The 17811-nt window shown below is 39.2% G+C and overlaps 3 protein-coding genes across 3 annotated transcripts; 1 reads left to right on the top strand and 2 right to left on the bottom strand.

Annotated features, from left to right (window-relative positions):
- Positions 1 to 3781: 3781 nt before the first annotated feature.
- LOC101297342 (probable methionine--tRNA ligase-like) lies at positions 3782 to 10998 on the top strand. Its single transcript, XM_004296914.1, has 16 exons — positions 3782 to 4079; positions 4180 to 4333; positions 4448 to 4603; positions 4909 to 5139; positions 5236 to 5379; positions 5533 to 5623; positions 5727 to 5833; positions 5926 to 6040; positions 6647 to 6765; positions 6852 to 6917; positions 7017 to 7145; positions 7252 to 7395; positions 7516 to 7636; positions 9410 to 9624; positions 9728 to 9829; positions 10579 to 10998. Exons 1-16 carry the CDS (start codon positions 3820 to 3822, stop codon positions 10807 to 10809), a joined length of 2385 nt encoding a protein of 794 aa, XP_004296962.1. The 5' UTR covers positions 3782 to 3819; the 3' UTR covers positions 10810 to 10998.
- Positions 10999 to 11857: 859 nt separating this feature from the next.
- LOC101298595 lies at positions 11858 to 14858 on the bottom strand. The gene is made up of 2 exons (XM_004297002.1): positions 14445 to 14858; positions 11858 to 12264 (listed from the first exon to the last, which is right to left on the bottom strand). Exons 1-2 carry the CDS (start codon positions 14838 to 14840, stop codon positions 12238 to 12240), a joined length of 423 nt encoding a protein of 140 aa, XP_004297050.1. The 5' UTR covers positions 14841 to 14858; the 3' UTR covers positions 11858 to 12237.
- A 648-nt stretch (positions 14859 to 15506) lies between these two features.
- On the bottom strand, positions 15507 to 17689 carry LOC101297719. The gene is made up of 2 exons (XM_004296999.1): positions 17322 to 17689; positions 15507 to 15942 (listed from the first exon to the last, which is right to left on the bottom strand). The coding sequence occupies exons 1-2, from the start codon at positions 17685 to 17687 to the stop codon at positions 15823 to 15825; spliced, it is 486 nt and encodes a 161-aa protein (XP_004297047.1). The 5' UTR covers positions 17688 to 17689; the 3' UTR covers positions 15507 to 15822.
- Positions 17690 to 17811: the final 122 nt, after the last annotated feature.

Below are 17811 nucleotides of genomic sequence, written 5' to 3'. Positions count from 1 at the left end.
AACCAAACATTAGAAATGAAAGTAAAATACATTTCCTAGTTACTTTCCCGATGTTGCCAAACACTTGGTACGGAAACTAGTAGGAAATTTATTCTCCTATATACATAGGAAAGACCAAGGAACCAATTTCTTTTCTATCAACTAAACGAGGCCTAAGATTAGATGCTGCTTACAATGAGGGTGAGATGAGTGGGGATGGTAGTATTTGAGTCCCACTTATCTGTTGAAAAAGGAGTAACATATCACTTTATGGGGGCTCTTCTTATAAATCTAAGACTTTGCAAATTAAGGCGCCATGAATGATATGATATGACTTCTTCACGGGTGAAAAATCGTTGGTGTGTTCATAAAGAGATGGTAAGTGAAAGAGCGAGCATCTTTGAATTGCCACTTGATATTAAAGAAGGTGAGTGTCAGGGTATTAATGATGTTATGGAAATGGTTAAGGGTGGGGTGTTTTTCGATAAAAGATCTGTAAAAAAAAAAAGAAAAAAAGATCAATGCGATTCAAGTGACACTGCTAGCGGGACATTTGCTTTTCTTAGTCGTAATCCCACATGCACAACCAAGAAGAATGTCCAGAAGCATGTAGTGGACCAACCAAAGACCACGAATCAGGAATACCAGCGCCCTAGGGGATGTCCGTATCCTCATTGGTGAAAAGGAATACCAGCCCCATGGACGGTAACCTTGTAGCCCTATAGTAGCCAAGAGAATCCCCGCGTCTAGGGATTACCCGCCACATCTCCAGCAACAACAAACTCTACCTTCCCACGAACAACAACTTGGTAATGCCCGAATATCACCGAAGGAAAGAGGTCGTATTTGCATTGGGAAGATTCTTATGGGATCTTCCGACTATTAAAGGCTGGGTGTCTGAGTTAATATAAAAGTGTAAGTATTTTTTTAAAAAAAGAAAAAAAAAACTTAAGTAAGGAAGGTGAATCTAACACCATGGCCTTACTTGAACAAGAAGTAGCAACCTCATGGGCTTTGCTACCTTAGACCCGAAACAATCACCCACTGCATCTCATAATCCCTTATATAAGAAGGCTAATGTCTTTTCTATGGTAATTCGTTCTAATCCTAGCTCTTGCGTACTGCATAACTATTATACTAACTTAAGAATCAAAGAGTCTAAGCTTGACACTACGATGAGCTCTAATTATTTCACGGGTATCGACGACCATGGACGATGGAGAGATAAGCTCAATCCATCATAACTGACGACCACAACCTTCTATTGTAGGTTAACAAACTCAAAAAGCTAAACTGCAAGACGAAGATGGGATCCTCAACCTTAAGAGATGATGAATTGTCAAGGGATTCCCTCCCTGACTATTCTGACTCTTACAACTACAACCATCTTTATTTCTGGCTAATAAAGAGACTGTTCGAAATTTGGCAACTGCCTTTAGACAATCTTTTGAGCAGAATGTAAGTGATGGAGATGGGGGATCTTATGTTATGCCTGTGGTCAACAACAAAAATTGATATATCAATTGGTGATGTTAAAGATCAAGAAAATTAAGACATCGGTTCTACATGAAACAAGACTCGATGTTTCTTCCAGAATTCAGAATTGATGTAAAAGACTATTGTCAACCCTCAATAATATATCATTCAAAAATAAAACATTGGTTAACAACTAAGGATTTAAGGTGGATTAACAATTTGTTAGTTAATAATTAAGATGGTAGTGGAAGGCTTTATAAGCACTAATTAAACAAGATTAAGATTGGATACTCGTATAATCATTTCCAGCTCTATTGCTAATTAGTAGCTAGACTCTACTTTTTTCTTTAAGTAAAAACCTTTGTTACTTTATATATATACAATTCCCACTTGGACAAATAGAATCAAAGATGTAAACATTTCCGTATAACGACCCAAGTTCATGGAATAGTTATAGGGAGGAGCTTAATGTTATGATGGACTTGTATCTTCAAATTTTTTATTTTTTTATCCAAGGATGTTAATTGTTATTGGTCAAAACTTGAGAGTAAGTACAACAACATGAACAAGATTCGCCCGCAGGGGCTATCATGTGAAACTACCTAGTAGACACTAATTAAGCAATCTTTATGCTGAAGACCATGGGATGAAGTGCTTCCGTATAACGACCCAAGTTCATGGAATAGTTACACCACTACCACTACGTATGTTGTGGAATAGTTATAGGGAGGAGCTTAACATTACGATGGACTTGTATCTTCAAATTTTTTTATTTTTTTGATCCAAGGATGTTAATTGTTATTGGTCACAACTTGAGAGTAAGTTCAACAACATGAACAAGATCCGCCCGTGAGGGCTATCATGTGAAACTACCTAGTAGACACTAATTAAGCAATCTTTATGCTGAAGACCATGGGATGAAGTGTACGTTATGATCAATCTTCCGTGGTAGCAAATGAAACAAATAACCAGCTAGCGAAAACATAAGGAGGAAGCCTCAACCTATCATTATTTTGACCATATATAGGACCACCCTACACAGAGGAGGCTACCCTAGAACATCAACAAACCTTAGTTAATAAGACAAAGCCTACGAACTAAGGAAATGCTCTAGACCTGCAAACAGTCTTAGTCTAAACTATAAAAACAGTAAATACAATAAAACAGAAACAAAGCAAAGGCCCAATAGGAAACCCTAGCCCAACTTCTGCCCACTAATAATCTTTACCCAAAGAGCTGACCGAATGGGCTGAGCCCAACTCACACTACCCAAAGCTCATCCTCGCTACCACCCTTCTCTCACCGCCCTTGTGGCCGGACCAGTAGCGACATGTCATCACCGACCAACCCACAACATCCACCGCTGACAATTGCGAACTACCAACCATCGCCGCCCCCCGCCAAAGCTTCAAGAAGCTGAACAGAGATCAAGGCTCCCACTACAACCTGCAAACACATCCAACCAAATTGATCGAAACCAACTTGCCTAACGACAAGAACCTCCTAACTCCAATCCGGCCAAGCGTATCCCTAATCGGTCTCAATCTCCTCTCACGTCCGCGTCCCCGGGTCGGTTGAAAGCTTCAGCCGAAAGAGAAAGTTAAGCGCCATCCCATCAACATCTTTGATCCAAGGACTCTTCCCATCAACCCGTCTAGCCGAACCCATCAACGTCTTTTTGATTGGGAGTTTTTAAAGTTCCGCTCTCATAAGTCTTCTATTTCATTTTTCTCAAACATCTTTTTGATTGGGAGTGACGTAGCAAGCTACGTCGGTTACGTTAGCATATTAGTTACACATTCACCGGCCTAGGTCCACGAGAGTACGTATCTCAGTTTTGAAAACATCTTTTATTTCATTTCTTTTCAAAAATTTTGCTAATAAAATTTATGTCACAAAGGAGCAATGCGAACTCTGCTCTCCTCCCCCAATCGTCAACGCACGGGTACCAATATCTATCGAAAGGCGATCGACTCAAACATGTTAGGTTTCTCGTATCACAGACTACGAATGTAATCCTCATTTGATCATAAAAGTGGATACAAAATCGGATCTTTGTGCTCATTCTCATTCTCATTCTCATTCTCATTCTCCACAACACTAGAATTATTCTAGGTTTACTTGGCACACAAGGAATACAGATTTTCACTTCCCTAGTGGAAAGGAGCTAGTTGCTCAGTGCTCTATATAAAATGGCCTGGACACATCTTTTGGATTCTATTCGTGCACAACAAAAGCAAGGGCATTAAAGACTTTCTCTTTTTCTCTCATCAAAGCCACCCCAAACTCCAACCCCTCTACTCCTACCTCTCGCCGTCTCTGAAATCCAAGTCGCACTCAGTGAGAAGCCTAGAGACCACCGCCATGGGAGACCTCGCTGCCGCTCCCAAGCTCCCCATCCCCGGCCAGCGCAACGTCCTCATCACCAGCGCCTTGCCCTACGTCAACAACGTCCCTCACCTCGGCAACATCATCGGCTGCGTCCTCAGCGCCGACGTCTTCGCTCGCTACTGCCGTCTCCGCGGTTACAACACCGTCTACATCTGCGGCACCGATGAGTACGGCACCGCCACCGAGACCAAAGCCTTGGAGGAGAAGTGTAGCCCGCAGGAGATCTGCGACAAGTAAGTCCGATTTTTTTACCTCGCGGTGAAATTCGTGTGTGAGTTTACTGCGGTTAGTTAATTTATCATGCGATTGATGAAATGGGTTTGGATTTTGTAGATATCATGCGATTCATAAGCAGGTGTATGAATGGTTCAATATAAGTTTCGACAAATTCGGAAGAACTTCGACGCCGGAGCAGACGGAGGTTTGCCAGGGGATTTTCAATAGGCTGCTGGAGAATAACTGGCTTTCGGAGAACACAATGCAGCAGGTAATACTCGGTGGTTCATAGCGCGTCGGTTGGTTTTGTACATGTTGAGCATTGTGATTTGAGATTTTTTTTTTGTAATATTTGTTGAGTTAACTTGAGTTGTTGTTTGTTCAGCTGTACTGTGATACATGTACACGGTTTTTAGCCGACAGGCTCGTGGAGGGGACGTGCCCGACTCAGGGTTGTGATTATGCTTCCGCAAGAGGAGATCAGTGTGAGAACTGTGGGAAGCTTTTGAACCCCACAGAATTGAAGGATCCAAAGTGCAAGGTAAATTCTTGAGCTTTGTCCATACTTTAATTTTTGAAGCTTATATTACACGTCATATGTGTGTTTGCTACTATTTAACATCTACATACCCTGTATCCTGTATGTATACATGTAAGCTCACTTGAAGGAAAATATAATTCCTCTGTTGATTTTATCAACTGCCTTGATGTATATAAATGTTCTTGTTTTAAAATTACTATTAAATTATCAAGGATTTGTGAGCAACTTCTTTCTATTGCATTGAATTTACAGAATTTGGTAATGTTTACACCATTATGCTTCTCATTTTTGGCTATTGTAAGCAGGTTTGTAAGTCGACTCCACGGATTCGTGATACAAACCATTTGTTTCTGGAACTTCCTTTGCTGAAGGATAGGTTGAAAGAATATATTGATAAAATGTCAGTGGAGGGTTCCTGGAGCCAGAATGCCATTCAAGCGACAAATGCATGGCTCAAAGAGGGGCTTAGACAACGGTGTATCACCAGAGATCTGAAGTGGGGGGTTCCAGTTCCACATGATAACTTCAGGGACAAGGTTAATACATGTTTGATTTAGCTTTGCCGACTTACACTCGTTTTTTTTGATGAATTTCAAAATTTCTCATCCTAGTTCAAAGATTTCTATTGGTAGGTTTTCTATGTGTGGTTTGATGCGCCTATTGGATATGTTTCAATTACTAAATGCTACACTCCGGATTGGGAGAAATGGTGGAAGAATCCAGAGGATGTGGAGTTGTATCAGTTTATGGGCAAAGATAATGTGCCATTCCACACGGTAAGCTTGCTGTTGTTTATATAAATAAATTTAGTAAAGCAAGTGCATCGTACTAGATAACCGCCCCCCTCCACACACATAACAAAAGACAAAAATAATAATAAAAAACTTGGCTTAATCGGATCTTTGATAAGTATAGCATTTGTATTTTAGGTGATGTTTCCTTCCACGCTTCTTGGAACTGGTGAAAATTGGACTTTGATGAAGACAATAAGTGTTACTGAATACTTGAACTATGAAGCAGGTATGTTAACTTTATTGTATTGCTATTGATCTTGTTTATGGTAGCTTAAAGTTTCCTTTGTACAGCTTGTAGTAGGTATTATAAATGTTCGTCATTTTCACAGGAAAATTTTCTAAGAGCAAGGGTATCGGAGTATTTGGAAACGATGCCAAAGATACAAACATTCCTGTTGAAGTATGGCGATATTACTTGCTAACCAATAGGCCCGAGGTAATATTTTTGTTATTTAGTGTTTTTATGAGTAGACTTCTTTCTCTGTATCTTTGTCACTCCTTATATATTTGTAATATCTGGTAAAATAGGTGTCAGACACATTATTTACATGGGCGGATCTGCAAGCGAAACTCAACAGTGAATTACTGAATAATTTGGGCAACTTCATTAACCGAGTTTTGAGTTTTGTTGCCAAACCTTCAGGTTAGTATTGACTATTCAGCTGATGTCTTTGAACAAAATTGATGGCAGCTATAGTCTTATGTTTCCGTGTTCTTTTGAAATTCTATGATTTAGTGGCACTTATAGGTCCAATTATAAGATCCCTTGTGTGCATAAGCTTACTGCTGGAGTTCGACTCCTCCCCCCCCCGCCCCCACCCCCCCCTCACTCATAAGAAAATGACTGTAAGCGAGTCTAGAACATGTCTTATGACCAGAACAAAAATAAGGCCAGACTCTCTTTGACAACTTGAAAATCAGAGCTCTTCCCTCCCTCATATCTATGCAAGGCAGAGGCTTTTGCTGGACTCACCAGTTGAGAACTTTGACCTCATGTTGATAGTTCTTATATTTTTAGAGGGCATATTCTATTCTTGAGGTGCGAATACTATAAATCTTGATAATGCAGCATTAATTTACCATGAATATGTACGAGTCCCTTATGGAGTATGGATAAGAGAGATACATGCACAAATATTTGAGTTTCACTAATGACTCGAGCTCTCTTCATATATTTACGTATGTTTGCTAGGGTCCAGTTGAGCATTATATATGTGCTGCATTCAAAACTAACAAGTTCCAACTACAGGTCAAGGATATGACTCCATTGTTCCTGATGCTCCAGATGCAGTCTCTGATCCTTTGACAGAGAAAATAGGTGAAAAAGTGGGTAAATGTGTGGAGGAATACGTAGAGGCCATGGAAAAGGTGATTGAAATTTGAATGATAGTGTTGTTGTCCATGACTGGAAGCTTTTCCTTCCTACCTGTGCTCACATTTCTATTGCATTGTAGGTAAAACTAAAGCAAGGACTCAAACTAGCCATGAGCATTTCGAGCGAAGGGAATGCATATCTGCAAGTAAGCATGTTTTCTCTCTTTCACTTGTTTCTGTGTCTGCTCATCTGTTGCCAATCATCAGCTGCTAAATTGCACTGTGTACACTTCAATGGAATGCAGGAAAGTCAGTTCTGGAAACTTTACAAGCAAGACCGACCTCGCTGCTCCGTTGTTATGAGAACTGCAGTGGGGCTGGTGCATCTTCTTGCCTGCCTATTGGAGCCTTTCATGCCATCGTTTTCTGTTGAGGTAATAATTTGTTTGCAATTTTTGTGTTACTCTGAAGTATCGTGGTAGCAGCATTGATCATCCATGCTAATATATATTATAATTTTCTTTATGAATTTGCATTCAGGTATTTAAGCAGCTTAATTTGCCTGCTGAGACGCACATATCACTTTGTGATGATAAAGGCGATATTGATAGGGCAAGAAAGCCTTGGGAAATTGTACCAATAGGTCACAAGATTGGGAAACCAGAGCCGTTGTTCAAGGAATTGGTATGTTTCTGTTTGGTTCTTTACTTCTTATTGATTAGGAAATAGATTTAGGGAAGAATCAAGATGAAATAGATTCAGATGTCTACAGTGGATTCTCAGAAAGTTTTCACTTGCACACAGAATGATGATGAAGTAGATTTTCTAAGGAAGAAGTTTGCTGGAAGTCAGGCTGATAGAAAGGAAAGGGAAGAAGCCGAAGCAGTGAAGTTGGCTGAGCAACTTAAGAAATCGAAACTTTCAGGTTGAGTTTCCTTGCCCTTCTTTGGGGTACATTCCTTCTATGGTACCTCATGTATGTCCAATTGGACAATTTCGTACCTAGTCTTTTAATAGTGTACACTCTGGTAATTTGTGCTCTGTTTGACAGTTTGGTACTTCTGTTAATTTTTTTAGTTAAATACAAGGGTAATATTGACATTTTCTTACTGTTTATATATATAAAATAAGAAGCATGAGTTTTGGGGTTTCATGGGCGTTAGCTCTGAGTCTTCATCATATTTTCAGTAAGAATTATTGTTCTTGGGTTGTGTTGAAGACATAATTGAATTTTATGTTTCAGAAATTTAGTTAATAAGATCTCAACACTCACGAGACTACTCCGAGCTAATGTGCCGTGGATGTGCAAAATCACAAATACATAGTCTAAACATATAATTCAATTATGCCATCTTCAACATAACCTAAAAACACTAATTTATGTTTATTTGCTGGGAGGTTCTAGTTGCACCTCCATATTTTCTATGTACACTATTATTCTTTTATTATTCCATCGTCCTCTAACCGCATCCCTGTGTTCTTTCTTCATATATAAATCTCTCTCTCTCTGTTGGTTATATCTTTTATGTTTATATATCTTTGATCTCTCTTTTCTTTCTTCATATATACATCTCTCCATTGCTTATATCTTTTATATTTATATATCTTTGATCTGTAGCTGCTACCCAGAATGTAATGAATCTTCTATATTTACACTACTTGTACTTTCGATTGATGTTGAACAATTGCATCCCAGAAAATAAAAATTCAACATCAACGTTAGATCAAGGATAACACCAAAAATAAATTATAGATTGAGATTTCCTGAGATCGTCTGTAATTCATTTGATCATTATTGCCAAATATCAAATTATAAAGGTCTTCTGATTTTGTAACAAAGATTGGTCATGGAGAGTGAAAACAAAGAAAATAGTAATATAGGGTAAAACTGGTAGTGCATGGAAAAAATAATGAAGTAGTCACAACATGACTAAATAGATAACAACATAGATGAATTTACTCTCTCTACCTTACACGACTAAATAGATGACAACATGATTATTTCTTATGTTTTTCTTTTCACTTTCAAAGTATATTATGCGTCCAGTCTCTCATGGTTGGATGTGAGATTATACTATATAGAAGTTTATGAATTATTGCTGTTTCCCTAAAGACACTTCTATGAATTCATAAAAGCAATATCAAGTTGTTCATCTTTTTATTATTAAACCCTGAAATAACATCCAAGTTCAAAATGCTAAAATTGTATGGTTACAGACTGCCATATCTCCATTTCCATATAGGAACCCAGTAGAGTAGCCCAGATGACAACATTTGGCTCCAAATGCATGTTTAGCTCCAAATGCGTGATTGTTTCAAACTTCAAAGAGAGCAGCAGCTAGACCTGAAACCATTGTCGTCCATGTAATTATACATATGTTGTCCATCTTTCAAAAACAGCTCTAGCATTTTCTACATCTCCACACTTTCCAAGCACGTCTATTAGAATTGGAACTGTGAGATGTTTAAACATGTCTATTAGAATTCAAACTGTTTACCCTTTTATTTAGCTTAAAAATTAACAGTTGTACCAAACCGTTGATTGGAGCAGAACTTGAGATATTAAAGTCATCTTTTAAAAACTAGGTACCGAATTGTGCATACCTCAAGTACTATAGAAGAAATTTACCTATTTCCATCCTCGGTATGACAGTATAGAAACTGAAGGTCACTTTCTAATAGACGCTTTGTGTAACAGACAAGACTGGAAAGAAGAAACAACAAGCAACAAAATCTGCAACTGAAGCAGAGATTTCCATATCTAGACTAGATATTCGTGTCGGCCTTATTACAAAAGCTCAGAAACATCCTGATGCTGATTCACTTTATGTAGAAGAGATTGATGTTGGCGAAGGACAGCCCAGAACAGTTGTCAGTGGACTAGTCAAGTTTATACCTCTTGAGGAAATGCAGGTTTGTGTTTGCATCTCACAGATGTAGAAATGTGAAATTTAATATAAGTTCCAGCAGTTTTCTCTGATTACCTACCTAATTTATTTGTGTTGGTCTGGGACAGAATCGAAAGGTATGCGTCCTTTGCAACCTGAAGCCAGCGACCATGCGGGGTATTAAATCACAAGCAATGGTTCTTGCTGCTTCAAATAGTGATCACACCGCAGTAAGCAGCCCCATGTATCTTTAATTAGTGTCTGGATTATTTGTCTTTATGGCTTCATATAATTAATAAAGCCTGCTAAATTTTGGCTCTGATCTTTGATTGTGAAGAAAATTTTCACTGTTTTTACTATACCTAATGTAGAAATTGTTGGGTCTAGAACACTAGTACTTTTCCTAATGTAGAAATTGTTGGGTCTAGAACACTAGTACTTTTTATAACAAGAGTTATAAAAGCATAATATTAGAACTTTGATTAACGAGATTAACATTATGTGACATGCTAAAGTACTTTCTGACCATAGTTTTCGATTATGCGAATGGGGTCCTCTTCTTAGTGAAGTTTGTGAAATGCTAGGTCTATGAGTTCTAGTGCAAAGCCGTATGTGATAGTTTCTCTTTCTTTGTTCTGATTATGAGCCTCTGGGCCCCCACTTGGCTAAAAAAGACAGATAACTTTCTGCTGTCCATCAAGTAGTAGGATGTACTATAAAAAACCTAATAACAATGCCACGATAGTACGGCCATGGGCTCATGGCTTCTGTAGAATATGACCAGCACTGAAAATCATCTGCCTGCCAGAAAGACACTTGATAGCGTCTATTGCAAACACTTCTCCGTTCCCAAATCCTTGCTCAAGCAGTCGGTTCATTAGTTTATCTGTTTGTAGTGGTTCAGAACATCTGTGATTTCCATGCATATGAATGGATATAAACACTTTATTTTATTCCTGATTATTTGGGCATCTTTCAGGTTGAGTTGGTTGATCCACCACTATCTGCTCAAGTTGGGGAGAGAATTACATTCCCAGGGTTTGAAGGTGAGCCTGATGATGTGTTGAACCCCAAGAAGAAGGTTTGGGAGACCCTGCAGGTAGATTTGCAGAGTAACAATGAGCTAGTCGCTTGCTATAAAGATATTCCCCTCGCTACATCAGCTGGTGTTTGCACTGTTAAATCTATTCGTGGTGGGGCAATTAGGTAGAAGTGGGATTAATTCTGTTGCAAGAGAAGAGTCATAATTGTGTGTAGATTAAGAGAACTCAGTTATTCAGACAGAATACCTTTTTTGTGGTTGTAAACTGCTAATCTGAAAAGTGGCCATGAATTTTAACTCAGAAAGTACTTTTTTTTGTTGCAAACTCAGAAAATGCCATTTTTTTTTCTTCGTTACAAACTCAGAATGTACTGTTGCCATATCCAATCCATGAGATGAATCACAAATCTACTGAAGTTTCGGTGTCCTTTTTTTGTTTGGGAAAAGTTTGAGTTCTTATTTGTTCTTTTAGATTGCGTTGATTTTCAGCTGTTGGGTGAAAATTATTTTGAGGGATGCTGTCATTAATATAGTATCTGCAAATTGGTTTCCAAGAAACACTTCGAAGCAAATATTAAGAGACATGTGACTGAAGTGAGATATATTTCGAGGGATTGGTGACTGAGATTGGAGACAGGTGACTCGAAGGTATCCTTCCACTGACCAGTACTCGACTAAAAAAAGGCGAGGAGCACAAACATTGGCAATGAAAAACTGGAAATAGAACCAAAAAGTGATCTTGAATTTGGATTCCAATTCTGGACCTAGGAGAAAGACAAATATCCGGGATCATATTCCTTTTACTTTTATGGTTGAATCTGGGATCATAATCCACTGGAGGCAGACCACGGTCCCGGGAGTTTGGCAACACTATCACACCACCACCAGCAAGGCCTCCAATCCAGTAGCACAGAACAATTCCTTGTCCGAACAGAAACGTCACCACCCAGTCACCCATCACCGTCTGTGTTGATAGACATAGTTGATTATCATGTCTGAGGCACTCTTGCCTCCCTCATCCGTGGGTCGACACCGAAGATGGACATACGAGCTACTCAACAGTGTCAAGCTTCCCGGTGCCTTGAAGATACTTGCTTGGTATAGTTACTCTTGTAATTAGAAACACGAAACCTTTTAGAAGGTTCCAGCTCTTTACAATAGCCATGCCACATGACACATGCAGGGAGAAAAGCACATTAATTTCAAATCGTTTGGGTTCTTAAAAAAGAAGAAAAAAAAAAAAATAAGACGACATTGCCATGGTAATCATGACAGCATGACCAGAATCCTTTCAAAGGATTATTGAAATATTCCAAAATTTGAACAGCATTAGGCAGTATACAAATATACGAGGACAAGGTATACAGTTTAGATATTAGCCGATGGTGAAAAGAAAAATGAATGCAGACATTTGGACTCTGTAAGAACCAGCCAAATGGCAAATGAGATGCTCAAAGTTGTTTGCTATCAACAATGGCTTCAAGCATCTTCTTTTCCAGTTCTGGTTCATCAATCCATAGGGAACTCTGACGTCGTAACAGTTCATTCTTCTCCTTTTTCTTCTCTTCCCTAAGCATTTCCTTCATCTTCCAATTCTCAAGCTTTTCTGTCTCTTTCTTTTAACTGTGAATTGATCGAATATCAAAACAAATTAGACATGCAAAGTGGAAAAACAATGGAAAAACAAAAAAAGACAATAAAAAAGAAAAACTTTTTCTGGACTGTTCACCAACATGTGTTGATATGATGATAGGAACAATTGCAATCAAGTATATCATAGCCTTAATGGAACCTCACATGCCAAACTTATTCACATGAGCACAAATGCCAGTAAGAGGACTAATCTATCACAGCCACTAAGTACTAACTAAAAGACCATAACTTCCACTTACACTCGTGAGATTATATAGTTCCTGAAATCAATGACTAAACATTTTCTTCAGACTTAGTTGCCAGCAAGGATAACTATGAAGACATCAAACCATAGTTCACTCATAGCCTTTAGGAATGCAAAACAGAGTAGCTTCAGTTTAGTGCTTTAAGAACATCCACTTTCTATCAGCCGTGTACATTAAACCGGCCTCTTTCTAATCTATTAATTTCAGACTTATTTGAAATCTAAATGAAACAAAATAAAAAGATACAGTCAGGGTCGACAAGTTTTTCTCTAACACAAAACATCAAAAAGCCAAAAACAGTTGCCCAGTACAGAAACTCTGAAGAACAGCCTTCCAATCCGCCAAAATAGAGAAAGACAGTACCTCCATAAAATGAGAACCATTCCATTCTGAAATCCAACATTATCACACAATTGTTCCTCTCTTTCCAGCAAGAACGCTTACACAGTCTTATATTTGTTTCCACCTATACTAGCGAAACAACCCAGCAGACTAAAATTTCATATATGCCTTCTTTTGTCCAAAGGGCACTAATAGCATTTGCGGTTCTCACTTAACAGTAAGATGCAAAGTATGGGGGTTTGGGTACTACCCAACTGAATCGTCTACCTAACTTGAGGCAAAGCACCTAAGACTAAACTTTTTTTTTTTTTTTTCCTAAGTAAGAAACAGATCATATATGCTATATTACATTTCTCAGCAATATAGGGGGGAGAACCAGAGCTTGCTTATACCAATAACAATATACAGGACCTTGCTTAGCCATTTTTTATGACTCATAAATGATCTCACGACCAGACAAAAACCTAAAAGTTTAGCCCCCTAAAGCTCATTTTACATAATTAATATTGTGTAGAGGTTGCATTATCGCGCGCATTCACTTTATCAATCAATCACATGGAATACCCTTAAAAAAACTGGATAAACCGTAACAACAGTGGGTTTATTAAGTATCAAATTCTCTAATTCTTTTTTGTGCTCACATATCCACGTCCATAGCAACCAAAATATGAGGCTGGGCCAAGTCCTAATTTCTGTGTTACTAGATGAAAGAAAGTATAATCCTAGAGGTTCACTTTTTCTGAATTGCAACACGGTGTTTTCTACAAAATAAAAATAAGACCAAAAATCCTCTTTGTAATTTTTCATTTTGAACTTCCCAATTTCTTCTCAGCAACCACCAAAAAGAAAAGAAAAAGACTTTGTAATTTATCCTTTCCCTCACATATCATAACCACAACACAAAGAATCACAACCAAATGGAAGGCTTCACTTTGAAGCAAAGTCAAAACTAGGTTCTACATCAATACAGTCAATACCATGTCCATATTCAACAAAAGATTTCCTTTCCCACATTTTTCCAGTAACAGACAGAAAACTCAGAAAACTCTTTAGGCTTTACCTACTCAGATTCTTCTCTGCCATTCCATTTCTACCAAAGAACAAAACATAAAAAAGGACCTTGAAACAACAAAATTCATTTTGTTCAGTTACACACCAATGCCAACAAAACTCACACCAATACCTAATGCTGGCGTTATCTAGCAACTTCCCACTAAATACTACATATTACCACAATGCCTATAACCATTAAACGGAAGTTCCCACTGCAGACTCATCACCATCCTCACGAAAAGACACACAAAACCTAAAAACTCATTTCTCCCACATATACTGCCCAAACAAACATACAGACTCAACCTCGCATTAGCAAGCTACTCCATCATATCCATTCCATTTCCCCACTCATCTCTCTCGAAAATTAAAACCACATTTGGGGGACTACTCTGCCTAATCCAATTTCTCTTCATATCATTTCAAAATAACCTCTAAATCTTTCACCTAACCTCCATTTCCATCACTAATCAAAATCACACAAAAACAAATTGACGGAATTGGACATACTAGGGTTTGGCGAAACTCCTCCTCCTCGATTTGGCGCTGTTGAGCTCGGACCTTGGCGGCCTCAGCCTTAAGCCTCTTGCGCTCCTCGTTCTGGACTCTAAGGGCTTCTTTACGAGCCTCGTCCTTGCGAAGCTTCTCGAGCCTCATGAGCTCGACTTCCTTGATGTACTCCTTGCGGATCTCCTTGACCTGCTTGGCGTAGTCTCGCCGGAGCTGCGCGAGCTTGGCCTCCGCCTCCCGGGGGTTGCTCGGCGCGTCCCAGCTGCCGATGAAGGAGCTCGGCTCGGTGTAGCGGTGGGTGTGGTGGTGGCTGTTGTGGTGGGAGGGTCTGGTGGTGGTGGAGAAGGAGCGGAGGAGGGCGCGGTAGAGTGGAGATGAGCGGGCGGAGGACGCCATTGTTTTGTGTGTCGTTTTTCGGTTTGAGAAGAAGAGCGTTTAAGAGACTGAGAAGAAGTGGGAAATGCGGGTCGGGTTGGAGTTCGGACGCAAAAACCCTCCAGGCCCAATTAGCAGAGCATTTTTCTAATTTACTCCTTTTTTTTTCCCATGCCTACTAGGATTTTGTCCCTGATAGTACTGTCAGGCTACTGGTTACTTGAAGCTGCATTTTGGGGTCATGTGTTATATAAGAATTAATAAAACTCTCGTCCAAACACAGCGGTAAGATTTTCTAGTCATGCTACTTTGTCATAACTCTGCTGTTTAGATGAGTCGATTTGTAATGTTTCATTTATTTACTACTGATGAACTGACACCCAATTTTGATAAACAAGTTATTGATGCATTGACACCAGATTTCGATAAAAACTGAAGTTCCCAAGTGCGGCATTTTCTAATAACTCCTCTTTTTAAATTTCATGCCCAATAGGACTTGATCTAGTGGAAAAACATTTAATGGTTATAAAGGTGAATGTCAGCACAGCTCTCTCTATAATATGCAAAACCCCATGACAAATAGGTGAAATAGCTAGGCCACCAAGTGTTACGAGTCTCTGGCTTCTTCTGACTGTACCCTTGTATGATTCTATCTTGCAGTTTCATCAATACATGTAACAACTGGGTAGTAAAACTAGTTGATTATCTGATGCTTTCATGTTTGCTAGCAATTTGCAACATTGCCGAGGGAATCATGATGAGAATCCCTCTTTTAAGTTTGAACATCATTCGATAGTTCTATAAACTGAACAAAGAAACAACTTTGGTCTGAATATTATTGGGGGGATGAAAGAATAATATTTGGATCAGGTAGAAACACAGTCCTGATTATCTTGTTCATATGGTGACACTATAGACTAATTTGCATATATCGGAAATGAAAAGGACTCAGAACGGTCATGGTACCAACTATCAACAATGCCATCTAGATCTTCTTTTCCAGTTATGGTTCCTTGATCCCAGAGGAACTCTGGCGCAGCAGTTGATTCTTCTCCTTTTTCTTCTCTTCCCTTAGCATTCCCTTCTTCTTCAAATTCTCAAGTTTTTCAGCTTTCTGTTTCAACTGTGCATTTATACAAAACAAAGAAACATTAAAAAGAAAGTGAAAAGAGACAATGGAAGAAATATGAAAACCAAATCAAAGACCAACAAAGGACACCAAGACATAATACATCCGGGTGCAAGCAACGAGCACACAAGCTTCATCAGCTAAATAAAACAGCATTACACTACCACAAGTCCACAACTACTACACAACTCAGGGCAGGGCAAACTCTCTTGAGATATTCATGAGGGAAGATGGAGGTCTCCAAACTAGGATTCCAGTTGCATCTTCCTCGAGACAAGAAAAGCAAAGGCACTTACATAAATTTGAAAATGAGCATCCACATATTCATTAGATATGGAAAGAATATACACTAAATTAAGAACAAATTGCAATGTCAATGCACATACTGGGTCAAAGGGAATTGCGGCCAAAATTGATACGTTTTTCAGTTTCTTAGATACAAGGGAAATGCAGACAACTATAGGATAGAGTCAGTTAGAAAGCTAGAACACAAGTTTACTAAAAACTAAAACGGAATCTCACCATCATTAGATTTTGCTAGATAATCTAGCAGTTGTTATGTACAAGTGCAAAAAAAGATTAGTTAATCCTCATCCCTATGCAGACACTCACTGTAGACAATATTTTCTAGTTCACAAAATCATAGGAACCATAGGTAACGAGGATGTTGAAGTTAAAATTGACATGGTTCAACACAAAAAACGGTGAGCCATTTGGATTGCAAAGTTGAGCTAAAAAGCAGCGCTTTAGTAGTCGTAAAACCTCAATTTTTAAAAATAGTACAACAATTGGTTACAGAGAAGAACGACCTGAAATGAAAGCTGACCGGCTGCAATCTTTCTGAATGGTAATATGATACCTAATGGTGTAGGGCAGCTATTGTGGGTAACTTACACACAGCATATGAAACCCAAGCTACCTGCACTGAAACTGTGTGCACTAACTCGAGTAACAATCTAAATTCTGGATTCACTCCAGTAATTTATTTACCTATATCTACATGGTCAAGCATCCTAGAGAGAACGAAATAGAAGCACACTACTCAGTATCTCAGCATATAATTTTTCAACCACACAAAACCAAGAAAGGATTGGTCCTTCAAGTAGTTTCACCTTACTGAGGTCAGCTTATGGTCAGAGCATACCATTATATACATAGCAAATGAATGAGCATTCTGTGATCTGCTTACATATCCACATGACCACATTCATAACAAAAATTATGGTCCTCATCTAAATGTAATCAATCAAGCGAACAAGAAGATTAGATACAAAATGGGTTCAAGAATCTTTGGAAACTAACCCAAAACAGAGACCAAATACCACCAAACCCAAAAGTAGAGGAAGTAAAAATGAAGGAGAGAAATGACATACGAGGGTTTGTTCCTGCTGCTGCTTGGCGGCTTCCCGCTTTTGGGCGCGAAGCCGAGCGGCCTCAGCCTTGAGCCTCCTGGTCTGCTCGTTCAGGGCTTCTTGACGGGCCTCGTCGACGCGGAGCATCTCGAGCCTCATGAGCTCAACCTCCATGAGGGACTTGATGCGGACCTCCTTCACATGCTTCACGTAGTCTCTGCGCAGCGCCAGTAGGTTGTAATATCTCCGCAGCTCTGCTAGCTTTGCCTTGTCCTGGGGGACGCGGCTCCCAATTAAGGAGGTGGGATCGGAGAAATGGCGGTGAGAGGGTCTGGTGGTGGTGGAGAAGGGGCGGAGGGTACGGCAGAGTGAGCGAGGGGTTGCCATTGTTGTCCGGGAGGGTTTAAGAGAGGAGACAAGGTTTTGAGGGGAAAATGGAGAGAGAGGAGGGTTTAGGATTTTGGGTTACTTGGTTTTTTTTTTTTGGTTTTTTTTAATTGAAGAATAAATG

This window comes from Fragaria vesca, linkage group LG4 (genome assembly GCF_000184155.1).
Source record: "Fragaria vesca subsp. vesca linkage group LG4, FraVesHawaii_1.0, whole genome shotgun sequence".
Taxonomy (NCBI): domain Eukaryota; kingdom Viridiplantae; phylum Streptophyta; class Magnoliopsida; order Rosales; family Rosaceae; genus Fragaria; species Fragaria vesca.
The sequence above is the reverse complement of the archived record's forward strand: the minus strand, read 5'-3'. Positions and strand labels throughout refer to the sequence as shown.